This window comes from Rana temporaria, chromosome 4 (assembly GCF_905171775.1).
Source record: "Rana temporaria chromosome 4, aRanTem1.1, whole genome shotgun sequence".
In the NCBI taxonomy this organism is placed as follows: Eukaryota; Metazoa; Chordata; class Amphibia; order Anura; family Ranidae; genus Rana; species Rana temporaria.
This window is the reverse complement of record NC_053492.1, coordinates 211,053,124-211,068,031: the sequence shown is the minus strand read 5'-3', so window position 1 is coordinate 211,068,031 and position 14,908 is coordinate 211,053,124. Positions and strand designations below refer to the sequence as shown.

General features: G+C 40.5%; 1 protein-coding gene across 1 annotated transcript in view; it reads left to right on the top strand.

The window, feature by feature from the left end:
* Positions 1–14,908, top strand: part of CSMD1 (CUB and Sushi multiple domains 1) — an 833,985-nt gene that overhangs the window by 150,499 nt on the left and 668,578 nt on the right. Inside the window, exon 5 of the mRNA XM_040349812.1 lies at positions 5,421–5,542. Coding sequence (XP_040205746.1) covers positions 5,421–5,542 — 122 coding nt within the window. The remainder of the gene's footprint in view (positions 1–5,420; positions 5,543–14,908) is intronic.

Genomic DNA, 14,908 nt, shown 5'->3' with positions numbered 1-14,908 from the left:
AGTCCCCAGAATTATTTGACCACAGTGTCAGAGGATGCGCAGCAATTTGAAGGCTCCGATGTTGGTTCCCAGGTGGAGGAAGGGAGTAACGTGATCCTAGAGAGAGGGGGTGACACAGAAGGAAAATAAACTGGCAGTCTTGGTCTTTCAAGCTGCAACATACTGCCAAGTTTGCTCCAGTGATGAAGAGGGAGGGGATGATGAGGTCACTGACTGTACTTGCGTGCCTGAGAGAAGAGAGAAGGAAGGCGAGGAAGAGGCACAACTCCAATTAGAAGAAAAATAAAGAGTTGGCGCTGGTCCTACGGAGACAAATGCTCCATAAAAGAGGCTCCTAGTGTAAGGTGCAGTGTGCAAAATATACCCAAAGTGCTAAACGATCCAAAGTGCCAAGTGCCTATGTAAACTTCTATAATGATTCCACAGTATATATCATAAATGCAGCTATGAAAAAAAAAAATTACATAAAATATACTGTATATCACAGTGCTGTGCAAATTAAATTAAATTATTTTCATAGCTGCATTTATGATATATACTGTGGAATCATTCTAGTAGTTTACATAGGCACTTGGCACTTTGGATCTACTTTCTTTTTCTTCTCAACACTTTCTTGCTCCACTTAGGTGGAAGCAATTAGTAGAGGCAGCTGTCCATTGATCACCTTCAACCATACCTAGTCCAATACCAAATACTTTTGCTGTCACTGATGTTTTTAAATATACTTGCATGGATTTGTTTTAACACATGCAACTCCAATGAGGCAGAATGTCCTCCAGGGGTCAGGTTAAGGACAGCCACTCTGCTGACTTTTAGAGTTCCTTTGTGCGGGCCTTTTTCATCACGTGTGCAGAAGATAGCACCATTGCTGTTTGCAACCTATGTCTGAAGCGGATCAAGCGTGGCCAAAACAGCAGCCGCTTGGGCATCACATGTTTGACCAGACATATGACGACCTGGCATACATTCCGTTGGCAGAAGCACCTGAAAGACCCACATCATTGAAAAAGGCATGCTTCTCCTGGATCATCATCTGGGATCTCAAATCCTACTATACCTCTAGTCCTCTCAAAAACCTGCACTGAGAGGAATGAAGGTATAGCAATAGGTCTTACGAGTACTTGCAGTAAATCTGCTAGCAGTATACCACCAGTTGATGGTATTCAGCAGGCAAATTTCCATACCCCAGATGCTGAACCGTAAAAATTGCCAAATTACTAGCACTGCAACTGTTGCCTTTTCAGCTGGTAGACTCAGCCCCCTTTCGTGAATTTGTGGAATGTGCTGTACCACTTTGGCAGGTTCCAAAATGCCTTTAAATTTCTTTAAAAGTAAGGCCATTCTGGCTCTCTACTGCATTTGAAAGGCAATGTTTTGGCCTCATTGGACAGGGCGGTCAGCAATAAGGTTCATATTACCACTGATTGATGGTCCAGCAGGCATGGGCAAGGAAGTCTTGGGTTCAGTGTTGGAGCTTGTTCCGCCACCATGCCTCCAAAAAGCTAGAGGTGATTCTGCCACAACATCTGTATGCTCCCCTGCCTCCTCTTCTTCTTCCTATATGGCCTCTTTTGCAGAATTCTTCTCTGAACCAGGACTGCTCCCTAAATGCTCAAGGGGCTATGCATGCAGTCAGGCAAAAAGATGTCATGCAGTGCTTGAGTTGGTCTGCCTAGGGGACAGGAGCCACACTAGGGCAGAGATTCTGTCAGCTCTGCAGGGGCAGGCTCAGATGTGGTTGACGCCATGCCAGCTTCAGCCAGTAATGGTTGTATTTGACAATGGCACCAACCTCCTCTCCGCCTTCCGACAGGGATACTTGACACATGTTCCATTATTGACACACATCCTTAATTTGGTGGTGTAGCAGTTCTTGACCAGGTACCCAAGGTCTCCTGAGGCAGGCCAGAATAGTCTGGTCATTTCCGCCGGTTATACAATACCAGTTCTCCAGTGGCTGACATTAAAAAGGAGGGCAACCTGCCCATCAACTGCCTAATTTGTGACATTACCACCAGCTGGAACTCAACGTTGGAAATGCTGCAGCAGCTGCACACACTGCAGAGGGCTATCAATGAGTACCTGTGTGAGTATGGCATCAGGACAGGGTCAGGGGAGCTTGGCTTATTTTTTTTTGCCACGCCAGTAGCTACTGATCAAGGATGCATGCACTGTCCTGTAACCATTTGAGGGGCCACAAGGATGGCGAGCAGCAACAATGCATGCATCAGTGACACTGTCCCTCTAGTCTTCCTGCTGGAGCACACGCTTTGTGTAATCATGGACAGGACACTTGAGGCAGAATAGAATGTTGTAACGGAACGTCCTACACTCCGCTTGAGTGTTTCCGCCATATACCGCTTCCTATCAGTCTGGATATAGATATCGGATATTCCAGCTGCTCTCAACACACAACGAGACAAGACTTGTTTGTGTGCTAAACATGGAGTGTTTATTAGAACCAATAATGCAACCTTATATACAGTTTAAAGAGGAGGTAACCAGAACATAAATTAACATGAGCTAATTAACTAATCATTTACCCAGACTAGGCGACTCAGATATGACCTTTCAGAGTAGACGTCACGTTATATACAATACACATTATCATAAGTGTAAACACAGGACATCTTCACACAATAGCAGGGTCAATTAGCACAGAGAACAGACAGATGGCTGGAGGTGATGGCATTAGCATCTAACAGTATGTGTCCCAACAGTATGAATGAGTCACTCTTACAATTAACCCGTTGAGTTCAGAATCAACAAACAGTAAATAGTTCTTTACAGATATCCTGGAATATATTGTGGATAAAAATTACATAATAATCCCATTTCAGGTAGTCCAAGATATCATTCCTCAGTCCTATGCCTCTAGTGGCCATAGGATGATTTTAGACATAAGAGGGTCCGGTTATGTCCCTGGTGAGTCTGTCACAGATGTCAAGGATAACACGCAGTAGTCTTCAAGGGATGTTTCTCAGTCCCCAGAAACCCAATATATAACAGCAGGGACCGTTCCTGCACCCAACAAGAGTAACTATGAGGGGTTACAGTGTTCTGGAACCACCATCACCTAAGGCCCAATTTTCAGCAGAGTATATAGTGCAGTCCGTATAGTATATATACTGCAGTTCAGAGTATATAGTGCTGTCAGTGTAGTATATATAATACAGTGCATGGTATTTAGTGCAGTGTACAATATATAATATAGTGTATTGAAGTGGTTAAGGGGAGACCTATGACAGAATTAAGAAAAAAACAGCATGGGTTCTCCGTCCATACCAGGCCCTTTGGGTCTGGTATGGATTTTGAGGGGACCCCATGCCATTTTTTTTAAATATGTTGGCATTGAGTTGCCCTTAATTTCCATACCAAACCCAAAGGACCTGGTAAGGACTGGGGGGGGGGCATGCATTTCTTTCAATGATTTTGTATGTATATTGTCAGGATCTGGCAATACATTTTAGCTGTGAGCAATTTTAGATGAAAATTTTCTGCGGTACTGTTCTAAACATGGGAAACATTTGCTACTATTTAGGCATGCTAAGGGGTCCCCCCAGACATGATATTTAAAGGAATATTTCATTTTTATCGTTTCACTTTAAGCATTGTTAAAATCACTGCTCCTGAAAAAAGTCAGTTTTAAAAACGTTTTTTTGCATTGATACATGTCCCCTGGCAGGACCCGGGTCCCCAAACACTTTTTATGGCAATAACTTGCATATAAGCCTTTAAAATTGGCACTTTTATTATTTTTCACGTTCGTGTCCCATAAACTTTAATGCACGTTTGCACAAATTTTTTGTCTGTTTGTAAGTTCTGGTGCGAACCAAACCGGGGGGTGTTCGGCTTATTCCTATTCAATAGGTTTTAAATCTCTAAATGTTTTAAAGCATCAAAAAAAGCCCCTCCTTAATCTCATTATTCTATGGGTGTTTTTCACCAAAAAGAAAAATAACATCTGTAAAAAAACGTACCCCTTAAATATACAGTACCATTTTTTGTTTTGCAAATATCACCTAAGCTACTCAATAAACTAAGCTGAGAGCTTCACTTCTGTGAAATTTAACAAATGCATATTCTTTTAATTTTTGTTTTTTGCTAAATAAAGTTCACCAAAATTATTCTGTGTATATCTAGTGACCATTGTCACTGGGACAGAAAATAAGGGGAAATCAAACATTTTGGGGCAGATCCACGTACATTTTTGCGTCGGGCGTAGCATATCTAAGATACACTACGCCGCCGTAACTTACTTTTTTTTTTTGGAATCCTCAAAGAATTTGCGCCATAAGTTACGGCGGCGTAGTGTATCTTTGGCGGCGTAAGGGAGTGCAATTCAAATGGATGTGATGGGGGCGTGTTTTATGTAAATACGTTGTGACCCGACATAAACAACGTTTTTTTTGAACGGCGCATGCACCGGCCGTGGGGGTATCCCAGTGCACATGCTCGAAATTAAACCGGAACAAGCCAATGTTTACGACGGTGACGTCATTCTACGCAAATCCCTATTCGCGAACGACTTACGCAAACGACGTAAAAAAATCAAAATTCGACGCGGGAACGACGGCCATACTTAACATTAAGTACGCCTCATAATAGCAGGGGTAACTATACGCCGGAAAAAGCCGAACGCAAACGACAAAAAAAATGCGCGGGGCCGGACGTAAGTTTGTGGATCGCCGTTACTAGCTAATTTGCATACTCCACGCGGAATTCGACGGAAACGCCACCTAGTGGCCGGCGGAAAAATGCACCTAAGATCCGACGGCGTACTAAGACTTACGCCTGTCTGATCGATCCCAGATGCAGTCGTATCTTGTTTTGTAGATACAAAACAAAGATACGACGCGGGAACTTTACAATTACATGGCGTATCAATAGATACGCCGGCGTAATTCTTTTGTGGATCTGCCCCTTTATGATTTTCACTGGAAAAGGAGTAGAAGGTAAATCTTCCATTGGAGACCCCTGTTCTGGTGACTTAGGATTTTACTTTACTTTACCAAACTTTCCCTAATGGTCACACAGATTATATTAAAGCATGCAAAAATGTAGCAATAATTTGTCACAAAATCTAAAGCAATTTTCCCTCTAGAATGTCAGCTTAATTGAAATATTCCCTGCATAGGTTAACTATTGCAAGACGTGTTTCAGTCTGTTGCCTAGATTTTATACATTTTTTGGATGGATGCCAAAACATTGTAAAGATTTTTAATTTTGTTTAATCTTACTTTATTATGTGCTGCAGTTCTTAGATATAAAGTTCAGTAAATAAATTGGGCTGAAAAGAAAAATGTATTAATTCTGTAAAATTAAACTATTATAAAAAAATTTCAGCTGTACATTTGCACAAGAAAATATAGTTATTATATTTGAAATCTATAAATGTATTAATAATATTGTTTTTACAGCTCGGACATGTGGCTCAAATCTTCAAGGACCATCTGGCATTATAACCTCGCCTAACTATCCAGTTCAGTATGAAGACAATGCACATTGTGTTTGGGTGATAACAAGCATAAACCCTGATAAGGTATGATATATTGTTTTTGATGATTTGTTTATGAGGTAAAAGTTATAGTTATCTATGTCTGATGTTGTACCATTTACAACCATTTACAACATGGTAACATTCCCTATCCCTAAATTAGTAATTCTTTCCTCTATAACTTTATTGATGTAGTCTATAACTTATCAATCAGTCATATAATCAATCAATAAGTATACTTTTAAGGACATAAATCCACAACAGTATTGCAAGGTTTAAAGTTGAGAAAAAAAGTAAATGAATTTAACTTGGGGCTGGCCTGTTACCTCATCAGGATCACTGTGAACTCTGTATACTCATACATTGCAAGTTTGAGATTTAGAAATCCAAATGTATGCCTGTTCCAAAAACATACAGTATGTGCTGATGATGATAATAATACCAGTTAAAAATATAACATCTATAAGAATTGCTGGTAGGTTACTTGTCTATATTGGCCCTAGTGTATGTATGTACTGCATGTATAAAGTATATATGAGGTATAGGGACCTTAAATTGTAGACTCCTTGAGGGCAGGGACATTATGTAAGGTGCTGCATAAATTGTTGATGCTGCGTAAATTGTCAGCACTGTATGCAAAAGTACTGAAATACATAATATAAAAATTCATGTAGGTGAATATTACAAACTGATTCAGGTAAATACATGCTTAGAATGTTTCCAGGCTAAATGAAAGAAAAATATACCCTACTATCGAGTTTTAAAACAATGCTTAAATGCTTAAATAGGCAAAAAATACATAAAAAATTGACAAAATACACCTACACCCCAACATTGAACCATTTTCATAAAGCTTATTTTCACCCCTGAACATTTAGACACTCCTGACAAACCTTATATTGTTTCTGTGTAATAATAATAATAATAATAATAATAATAATAATAAGCAATATTTTAATGCTTTGTTATTACTGTCCAACTTTTTAAGCACCTAGTTATCAAAAATATTGAAAAATGAAACTATAAAATAACCAAATTGCAATGATGCTTTGTACTTCTATCCTGCTGAGGTTTTGAATCTGTGTTTGTGTAATTTATGTGTTTTGTGCTGCATAAATATATAGTATCAATTTTATCTTGTAGTGCTGGGTTTTGAAAAGACACTGAGTAGCAGCAGATGGCACCAAAATTAATGCAGTTTTTGTTAGTGTTCTTGCTACATTGACACCTCACAATATCTACCTATGTCAGAGGGGAAGAAGAACATGTCTAATTAAAAGTGAAATGATTTTAATTATGTTAGGAAGCAAGCATAATATATAAAAGTTATTGCTGAAAATAAATTTCTGTTCAAAATCCTCCAAATTTATTCATGCTATGATGCATTGTGCAATTACACAAAATTACAAGTGAAGCTTTGGAAATGACTTTTATGTCATTAAGCTGCTGACACTTGAACACAGATTTGTTAAGCTTCATTAAATCCACAACCTTTTTTAAGTTTACAACTTAGTTCCAAAGACAATTAAAGGAAAACATAACAAATGTATAGTTACCTTATATAAGTAAGATTGACGCCTCGTGGGCAGTTTCTCAGCCATGCCTGAAAAAGACACAAACTCTTTTTATCTGTATATGTTAGAACCATGTTGGTCACACTGGTTAAAGTTTTACAGTGTTTATTTTCAGTAGTCCTATAAATTCACTTTAATTGTTGCATATATTAAAGCTGAACTGCAGGAAGACATAATGAACACAATTGTATCCTATTAAGTATGAATCAAAACACATTAAAGCTAAACTCCAGGCAGATATAAAATACCCAAATTAATGCAGCTCGTATTCATTAATATATCATTGACTGTTTAAGCTGTGCATCTAGTGTAAGTGTCTGAATGTGACTAGGTATCAGCAATCCGCTATACAATCCTTTGTACAGCAGCTCTGAGAGACTGAGAGAAGGAAGAATAGCACTTGGAGAAAATCAGGGGGCATGTATGCAAATGTGATGACAAAAAAACGTGTTGATAGGAGAAGAGAACAGTAAGATAGCCTCAATAATCTGCTACTGCTTTTTCATTATCCAGTCAGAAGCCTGAAAGGTGGAAAGAGGACATTGTATTCCTTAACTGTATTATCGGACATTATCATCCAACTGCTGTATGAGGCAGCTGTATACATTTGAGGATGAACAAAAATACAGATAAAACATCTCCTTTGTATATGTTTTATCTGTGTATTTAGCTTTAGTTAGTATTTAGTTTCTCTGGAGTTCAGCTTTGTATTTTAACATTGAACTAGCATACATAACTACCAAATATGTATAGATATTAGCTTCCTGTAATGTCCTACACAGCAGCACTCTGACAGATTAACAGAAGATAGCCAGCTCTAGCAGTCAATAAAGGTTGTCTCCTGCGCAACATATGAGTTATGATAGTATAGAACACAGACGATCAATCACAGGGATGATTGTCCAGTCAAAGGCTGGGGTGGCTTCTGATCCACACTGCATTGCTCAGCTGCAGTTATATTCATAGGAAGACCAAGAACTAGGGATTCGTGGAGTGATTTTGGCCTTTTTTTTTTTACCTTAAAAAATATAAATGCCACCTTGACTAAAATGCCACCAAAATCAGTCCCAAATTGCGCCATGCAAACTGCTTTGGAAAATGTTCCTTTCTTTCTAACAAAGCTATATATATATATATATATATATATATATATATATATATATATATATATATATATATTTGCCTATTTCATGGTGGACTGGCATGTGCAGTCCCAGGCAAAGCCCACTAGCCAATAGCCACTACCATAGTAAAGGTAGATGGATAGATAAAGAAAGTTTGTGCAGTCAAATGCCCATCTGCAGCAAGCTGATCAAGGTGATGCTGAGCTTGCAACATAACTTGTTGATTGGGCAAGGCTGCCTCATCTGTAATCTATATGGACAAGCATTGAAGGGTTCAAAAGCCTTCCCCAATAAGGAGGAACCCTCTGAATAAAAGCTAATGCCAAACTTCAGCTTAGGAAAGCTGGCCAAAGGAGGCGCATGCGCAGTGCGACGTGGATGGAAGCAGGAGATAAGAGCTCCGTGAGCAATTGAGATTAAAGCAGGTTCCCCAGGGCTATCTAGTAGTGATTTTTGCTTGGAAGTGCTTCACACCCCTGGTGGAATACTCAGCACATGCCGGGCTCAAGGAATCGCTACAGTAAACCAGCTCAACAATCCCTTATAGCAGAGCAAGATGTCCCAAGATGGCACCCAGACGGGAAGTGCTTCAGCGTGCACAATGACCACAGCCTCCTTACTAGCGCACTCCATGAGAGACAGTGAGTTTTCAATGCAGCTCACCAAAGCTGACTTAGATGGCAGCGTTACGACCATATATGACAAGCTTTCTAGAAAATTTAAATCTGAACTGCACAAATCTACAAACACACTATCCCTGGAGATTGCCACCCTGGGTACCAGGACTGACTTGCTAGAAACCAAGCACAATGAGCTTAGCCTAGCTCACTCTGACTTCAGAAAGGAACATGAGACCCTCTCTGAAACAGTGAAACAACTTCAAGCCCACCTGGAAGACCTGGACAATGGGAATAGGTGTAACAACCTGAGAATGCGGGGGATCCCAGGGGCAGTGACTGACCTGCTCTCTGCTATGCAGAAATTATTCCAGTCACTTCACCCTGACTCTCTGTCAGAACCCATGAATCAGACCGAGACAGAAGTACAGTTAAATCACACTTGTGGTAAACAGAGTAAACGTAGTCAAAACATAGCCAGAGTTCAGTAACTGGATCGGGTAGTCGGCCAAGCCAAAGTCCAAGAGCCAGCAATAAAGGTAGTAGTACAGCAAGCAGGATCTGTAGCCAGAGGGGGATGTCAGTCAAGCAGGTCTTCAACTGGAACGCAGGAGAACGTCTCTTGTGATGTTAAAACAGGCAAAGGCGAAGAGCAAATTAACTGGAAGTCCTTAAGTAGGCAGAGCTGATGAGCGGATCATCATCAGATGGATCACTGTGGAGAGATGGAAGCTGGCAATTAGCTAACAGCTAAGCGGCCAGCACAGAGAAGGAAGGGCTGAGCCCAGCCCTGACAGTATCCCCTCCTCAATGACCGGTCCCCCTCGGAGGACCACCGTGATTGAGAAGAAAACATCTATGGAAATCACAGAGGAGGACAGGGGCATGTACGTCTGAGGATGGGACCCAAGAGCGTTCCTCCGGACCGTACCCCTTCCAATGCACCAGATACTAAATGCGCCCACAGAAGCTACGGGAGTCAACAATGGACTGTACTTCATACTCCTCATGGATCTCAACCTGTATAGGGTGAGGATGTGGTACCAAGGTGGTAAAATGGTTGCAGACCAAAGGTTTCAATAAGGATACATGAAACACAATAGAGATACGCATACTGGAAAGAAGGTCCAACCCGTAAGCCACTGGGTTTATCCTGCAAAGGATACGGAAACGCCCAATAAACCGAGGTGCGAACTTCATCCGTCGCTGGATAGAAGGCCACGTTGGAACGGGGGGCCGGGCCGAGAGTGGATTCACATCGCTGGATTTTTTTTTTAATTATTATTAATAAAGGATTTTTTTCTACGGTGTCTGTGTGTTTTTTTTAACTATTTACACTTCCTTTGTGAAATGGTAGAGGTACAGTGTACCCCATTACCAATTCACATAGGGGGGGGCAGGATCTGGGGGTCCCCTTTGTTAAAGGGGTCTTCCAGATTCTGATAAGTCCCCCGCCCGCAGACCCCCACAACCACTGGGCAAGGGTTGTGGGGGTGAGGCCCTTGTCCCCATCAACATGGGGACATCCTCCCCATGTTGAGGGCATGTGGCCTGGTGCGGTTCAGGAGAGGGGGGGCGCACTCTGTCCCCCCCTCTTTTCTGCGGCCGGCCAGGTTAACGTGCTCGCATAAGGGTCTGGTATGGATATTTGGAGGGAACCCCACGTTTTTTTTTTTAAATTGACGGCGGGGTTCCCCTTAATATCCATATCAGACCTGAAGGGCCTGTTAATGGAATTTGGGGGGACCCCAGCTTTTTTATTTTTATTTTTTATGAATGAATCATCTCTGAATTGCCAGAGCCGACAATTCATTAGAGCCGCAAAGCCGGTTTTAAATGCCTTTTTTTCTTTCAGAAATGACACTTTGTGCAGGGACAGTTCTATGCACGGGAAACATGCGCTTTTTCACATGCTGACTTTACACCCCCCTAGGTACGAAATTTAAAGTAATATTACACTTTTATTGTTTCACTTTTAGCATTAACAATTTCACTGCTCCTGAAAAAACGGACGTTTTTAAAACTTTTTTTTGCATTGATACATGTTTACTGGGACAGGACCCAGGTCCCCAAACACTTTTTCGGACAATAAATTGCATATTAGCCTTTAAAATTAACACTTTAGATTTCTCCCATAGACTTTAACAGGGTGTTCCGCGGCTTTTTGAATTTGCCGCGAACACCCCTAATTGTTCGTTGTTCGCCGAACATGAGTTCAACTCGAACTCGAAGCTCATCCCTATTTTTCTCTATTCCCAAGCCCAGCAAGTCCCATGCGGATCCAGCTAACTTTAGACCCATTTCACTTCTCAACACTGACACCAAACTTTACGCAAACATTTCGGCCAACCATTTTACCAAAGTGTCGTGCATCTGGTCCATCCCGATCAGGTAGAATTTGTCACACACAGGCAAGCCCCAGATGGCACTAGGAGATTTATTAATCACATTTAGTGGGAAGAACATCACCAAACGCCTTCTCTGTCTTCATGGCTCCTTTTCTACTGCTATCCTGAACTTATATTGCTCTCCTTCTACCAGTGTTCAAATGTCTGGTGTTACACCCTTTAACCACTTCAGCCCAGACCATTTTGCTGGTCAATGACCGGGCCACTTTTTGCGATTCAGCACTGTGTCGCTTTAACTGACAATTGCGCGGTCATGTGACGTGGCTCCCAAACAAAATTGACGTCTTTTTTTTCCCACAAATAGAGCTTTCTTTTGGTGGTATTTAATCACCTCTCCGTTTTTTTTTGCGCTATAAACAAAAAAAACGTGTATTTTTTACTTTTTGTTATAATAAATATCCCCCAAAAGTATATAAAAAAAAATTTTTCCTCAGTTTAGGCCCATACGTATTACGTGTTTTTGCGCAGCCGAGCCGACATGCCGCCGTAAAATTACGGTGGGCGGTCAGCAAGCGGTTAATTAATTAACAATGGCACCAGGCAAGGATTCACCATTGATTTTTGCGCTAGCGATTAAATCACTGGCGGAGGCATTCATGTCACATCCCCTCATAGATGGCTTTCAAATAGGTAACACTACTCATTAGATAGGACTTTATGCCGATGACGTTATAGTTGCACTTACCAATCCGATTCAGTCACTACCGGCTCTTACCAAACTTCTTACACAATTTGGCAAAGTCTCTCTCTATAAAGTTAACTTCTTCAAATCTGCATTCTTGGGAATATGATTAGACCCCCAACTAAAACAAAGAATCTCTGACTTATCCCCCTTCCCCTGGGCCCCAGCCTCATCACTAACATACATTGACAACCCTCTCAACTAATCTAGTAAGAATTTATTTGGATAGAGTGGTTAAGAAATTGCAGGACTTACCCCACAGTTTACGTATTAAACATTAACATTTTGCATTAACCGATTCTAGATCATTTAGGTTGACTAAGCCAAGATTTTTTTTTAATATCCACTGCCTGACATTTAAAGCATAAGTCCTGCAAATGGGAGGTTTAGAAATTCTGACTTTTGTTGTTGTTGTTGTTTATTAGTAATAAACAAAACTGCCAAGATCCAATTTTCCTAGAGTTTGGTAAATCCAGAAAAATGTTCAGTGATTCTGAAATATTTGCCACATTGCATTAAATTTAATAGTAGGCAATGTTTGATGGGCAATTCTAGTTATTTGTAGGGCTACTAGGCAAGCTATTGTAAAAAACAAGCAAGGGAAGCTGGGCAAAGCTATTTTCCTGGTGCTAAGGGAAAAAAATTAAAATATACAACAGTAGGAGGGTTCTTTTTATATAGTATTGAGGATTACATGAGAAATACATTTTTTTTTACCATTTAAGCTCCTGTACAAGAATACCGCTTATGGACCAGAACACATTTTCAATTTCACCTATGAGCTTGTTTATTTCATAATTTAACCCTGGGTAGTCTAAATAAAAATGTTGTCATTAATTATAATAAAAGCAATGGTGCAAGTCTCAGAAATTCAGGTCAAACCAATGCAACTGGAGATTCCTGCATGAGAATTAGGACCAGGGACACCTGTATGAGAATCAGGACCAGAGATGCAGCAGTTTATCTGAACCTGTCTCTGAAGGCTCCATGTTTTATGAGGCTATCAGGTCATTTGTCTTTTTGAATACATTTTTCTCCTGTTTTTGTTTTTTCTTACTATATCAGGTATACTGTTCTAACCTGACAGTGTGATAGACCATACATTTTCTCTCTTCTATACACTCTGTCATGTAAATTTTCGTGTTGTCTATGTGTTTTGATGATCTGTTAATAATGGTGACCCAAACTGTGTTACCTTGCATCTTTGTTAAGCTGGGATTCCTTCCTTTGTTGTCCTACTGAAAGAGTTCAGGACTTTTTCTCTTCCCAATGCCAAGGCAGCTAGAAAATATATTTTTTGTACTTTCCTACTATTATGAGCCAGGACTTGATGACTAAAATTACAGTGTACCCGTGCAGCAGGCCTTTCATGTTACTGGTTGCTTCAGCCCAAAGCCCAGACGCCTCTTTGATGATGTTCAGCAAAGAGTGTGAGCAAGCATGTGAATTAAATCACAGAATATTTCATTTGTTTCCTTGTGTACGATGAGTATCTCCAGGAGTTACCCTTGGCTTATTTTGTTTGACTGAAATAAATGAAGTCCTTCTGCAGCAGTTTAGGCGCCTACTGCAGCTCTTAGCCTCACTGTTGTATCTGGAAATTGGTATCTATTGTATCTGGCTCTGGTTTGGGTCAGGATCTCTACAGATCAGTTTCTTTTTATGTAGACTCTATTCTCCTTTTTAACTAAGAGTCCTTCAGACTCTTTTCTGTCTTTGGCTATTATGTCCGCATCTGTAAATTTTCATTTTATTATCTTATTTATTTTATTTCAGGTAATTATCCCTTTCATGACTAAGTCTGTTTCTGACATTTGGGGGCAGATTCACAAACAATTGCATGGGTGCAGCGTATGTGAGATACGCTACGCCGCTGTAACTTACTTTTCCTAGCTTCGAATCCACAAAGAATTTGCGCCGTAAGTTACGGCGGCGTAGTGTATCTCTCGCGGCGTAATGGCGCGCAATTCAAATGCGGCGAGTAGGGGGCGTGTTTCATTTAAATGAAGCGCGTCACCGCGCCAAACGAACTGTGCATGCGCCATCCCTAAATTTCCCACCGTGCATTGCGCTAAATGACGTCGCAAGGAGGTCATTGTTTTCGACGTGAGGGTAAATGGAGTCCAGCCCGATTCACGGACGACTTACGCAAACAAAATTTTAAATTATACGCGGAAACGACGGCCATACTTAACATTGAGTACGCCACCAGATAGCAGCTTTAACTATACGCCGAAAAAAGCCGACTAGAGACGACGTAAAAGAATGCGACGGCCGCTCGTACATTCGTGGATCATCGGAAATAGCTAATTTGCATACTCGACACGGAAAAAACTACGGGAACGCCACCCAGCGCCACCCATGCCGTTGTATCTTTTTTTGAGGATTCAAAACAAAGATACGACGTGGGAAATTTGAAAGTACACCGGCGTATCAGTAGATACGCCGGCGTACTCTCTTTGTGGATCTGCCCCTTGGTGTTTACAAATTTAAATCTGTGTTTTTTATCTAGAAAATGACTTAGAACCCCCAAACATTATATATATATTTTTTAGCAGAGAATCTAGAGAATAAAATGGTGATTATTGCAATATTTTATGTCACACAGTATTTGTGCAGCAGTGTTTTAAATGCAACAAAACAGTAAATGTGAAAGATGATGTTACGCCGAGTAAATAGATACCAAACATGTCACGTTTTAAAATTGCACGCACTCGTGGAATGGCGACAAACTACGGTACCTAAAAATGACCTTAGGTGACACTTTTTTTTTTTTTACAGTTACCAGGTTAAAGTTACAGAGGAGGTCTAGTGCTAGAATTATTTATCTCGATCTGACGATTGTGGTGATACCTCACATGTGTGATTTGAACACCGTTTACATATGTGTGCGCGACTTTCGAATGTGTTTTCTTTGCTAAATATGCTAGTCTTGCCATAAATCATACGGTATTTCATTTAAACTAAAGTTTTCTAGGCCTTCTGTAATGTTTGAAACCTTACTAA